The sequence below is a fragment of the Etheostoma spectabile genome, chromosome 5, assembly GCF_008692095.1.
Source record: "Etheostoma spectabile isolate EspeVRDwgs_2016 chromosome 5, UIUC_Espe_1.0, whole genome shotgun sequence".
Taxonomy (NCBI): Eukaryota; Metazoa; Chordata; class Actinopteri; order Perciformes; family Percidae; genus Etheostoma; species Etheostoma spectabile.
The window spans coordinates 5,530,031-5,532,861 of NC_045737.1; the positions used below are offsets into that span (position 1 = coordinate 5,530,031).

The 2,831-nt window shown below is 40.7% G+C and overlaps 1 protein-coding gene across 4 annotated transcripts in view; it reads right to left on the reverse strand.

Annotated features, from left to right (window-relative positions):
• Positions 1-33: 33 nt before the first annotated feature.
• Positions 34-2,831, reverse strand: part of hnrnpk (heterogeneous nuclear ribonucleoprotein K) — a 13,191-nt gene continuing 10,393 nt past the window's right edge. For all 4 annotated transcript variants that reach the window (XM_032515096.1, XM_032515097.1, XM_032515094.1 and 1 more), the window contains 4 exons: positions 2,463-2,495; positions 2,213-2,280; positions 1,431-1,600; positions 34-237 (listed from right to left, as the gene is read on the reverse strand). In XM_032515096.1, the coding sequence (XP_032370987.1) occupies positions 207-237; positions 1,431-1,600; positions 2,213-2,280; positions 2,463-2,495 (302 nt within the window). In that variant the 3' untranslated portion in view covers positions 34-206. The remainder of the gene's footprint in view (positions 238-1,430; positions 1,601-2,212; positions 2,281-2,462; positions 2,496-2,831) is intronic.

Genomic DNA, 2,831 nt, shown 5'->3' on the forward strand with positions numbered 1-2,831 from the left:
ACACTATTAAAAATGCAGAACATCTACATTTTCTTTTGTGCACAGGAATGTTGGACATTTCATTAAAAAATACAAAAATAAAATTAAAAAAGACACCCATAATCCAGATTTATAGTCTGAAGGGGATGAGTTAGACAGGGGCAGAAAGGTTGAGGGGAGGGGGGGAGGGGTCAATCTGAGTCTGCTTCAATCTGAGTCTCCTGGGTCTACAGCAAATGACCAGAGTACTGCTTCACACTGAAATAAAAAGAGTGGAAAAATAAATAAAATACACAAGAAGAAAATTGCAATTCACAAGTCGATGACAGTGTAAATATATAGCTATGAAACTGTGGGAGGATTAAGTCTTGGGAGGAAACGGATGATGAGGCATAGCAGGAAGAGAGACAGGGAGTGAGATAGACAGGCAAAGAGGAAGACGGAAAAAGTGGCGGAGGGACAGCGAGGAAGAGGACGAAAAAAGGGGTGTGGTTAGTCCTTGTGTCCAAGCAGGTGCAGCACACTGAAGAGGGAGGGGAAGAAGAGGGAGGCAGGGTTAGTTACCATGGCAACACTTCACTGCTCACGAGACGGGCGGCAGCAGTTCTACAGTTTTATTAGCATTCGGGCTAAGCTAGGATAGCATCAACAAGGAAGTAGTGTGCATTATACGTGCCTACTGGTTGCCAAGGGAGACAGAAGAGGAGGAGCCCGTGCTATTTGGCAGACTGTGATTTGTTGTCGGTTGATCTAACTAAAAACAACAAAATCACTAGTCTTCCACACAGCAGCAGCCAGGGGAAGAATCAATCCACTCCCTGCTTCACAGTGAAACGGCTTTGATGGCAAATAGACCTTTTTTTTTTGAACAACTACCAATCATATTTAATGAACAAATGTGACAGTCAAATAAATATGTCAATCACATTGATCCTTTAAAACAATGCAGTAAGTACCATCGACTTTGCCTACTCCCTCACAGCCATTTCATGCAAGAGGAAGGTTTGAACTAGTTGCAGGTAGCATGGGGAAGAAAGGAAGGGGGTTAGTGGAGAAGAGACAGCAGGCAGAAACACATAACCCAACAGAAAGTGGGTTAACAGCATTAGTATGCGATTCCAGAAAAAAAAACACTAATGCAAGTACAACCTTAACAAAATCTATGAACTGTATACATGTTGTTCAGTGGGTTGAAAGAGAGCATCTTTTAAATATCTGTTGGTCTTTTTAGTTTGCATGAGTTTACAAGACAGCAGTGTTGCATCAACTAACATTTTTATGAGGCCAGGGTAAGTGCCAACAGGACAATGTCAGAGGTTTTGAAAGGGTTATACTCTAAGAAGTCAGTTTGATAAGCAAATTTGATGGAATAAATGGTTCAACTACAACTGGGGTGCTGAATCTAGAATTTCATCCATTAAGTTGGTAGTAAGTGTGACACAGTAACTTGCCTGTTCTGTAGAAGGTACTGGGCGTTCTGGATCTGATCCTGGGTGCCAGTAATGGTAATTATTCGGTCCTCAGAACCTTCCAGTGGCTCATCGATCTTGATGGAGGCTCCTGACTCATGGCGGATTTGTTTAATCCGCTGGCCTCCCTTACCAATGATAGAACCAGCAAGCTGACGGTGGGGTACGGTGAAGAGAACGAGAGGTGTGGGAAGCAAACAAAAACAAACATGCAGAGAAACATTTTAGTCAATGGGTGTACTACATTCTTCTGTCAATCATAGTTAGCCTCTACTGCTGTTGGGTCCTATCTGCATCCTCATCTGTGCTCCAGGCACATGTAGCAGTTTCATTTCCTATACTGGGAATACATGTGTGGAGCTTAATAAATGTGTTATGTTGTGTATGATATTTTCAAGAACATGTAGTTTTAAATACATGTATAAATGTGAAAAGATGAATCATACTAAAAATCTCAAATGATTTTGTTAACACTGAAAGACTACTATGACCGTGTGTTGTCTAAAGTCAATATGTGAGAAACAACATGACTAATCTTGGAATACTGGTCCTGTCAGTTGCTGCACAAATAACTGGCTTAGACACACATGGCTAAATGTACTTCATACGAGGGAAATGAGAGCACAGATGACATGATCACATATGGCAATGTAGGGTTTTTGACTGACTGAATGCTATTTATGACATAAGGGTATAGAGAGTGAGGGACGGTGATCTTTCTTTGGAGTGCCAGTTTGTATGTTATGTTGTGGTAATTTACTCACATCTTTAGGGATTGTCACTTGTGTGGTGATGACAGGGCCACCCATGTCATTATAGGAGCCACGTCCACCTGATGGTAAGAGGGCGGGGGAAGATGGTCAAGACCAAAAGGAGACAAGCATGGGAAAAAGAGGAGTATAGAAACTTGAAAGCAAGTTGAGCCCTAAAAAGCAATACTTGGCAGCCAGCATTGCACATGGCTCAGCAAATTCTTTGACCCGTACAGGCTGATAGAAAAGTGTAGAGACTTACCTGACTGGTAGCTATCCCAGGAAGAACTGTTATCTAAGCAAGAGAGAAGGCAAGAAAGAACACTGATTCAATGTAAACATTAAAACCGGTTAATTCTGTGACATTTGTAAATAAAACATGTGACTCGCAATACTTTTTCAAAAGATTTGACATAAAAATAGACCTGAATGATAAACAATTAGCTCTGCATGCCATCTTCAAAATTTGATGTAAAAAGATAGTTTCAGGAAAATGTCATTCCACTAGTTTCAATTAAAAGCACAATACTGTTGCAAACCAAACGCCTAATATGAGCTGCAAAGTTCTTCTAGCCACATTTTCTAGCACAAATTAACAGCTTTGAAACCAAATTAATAAGACAGAAAAAAA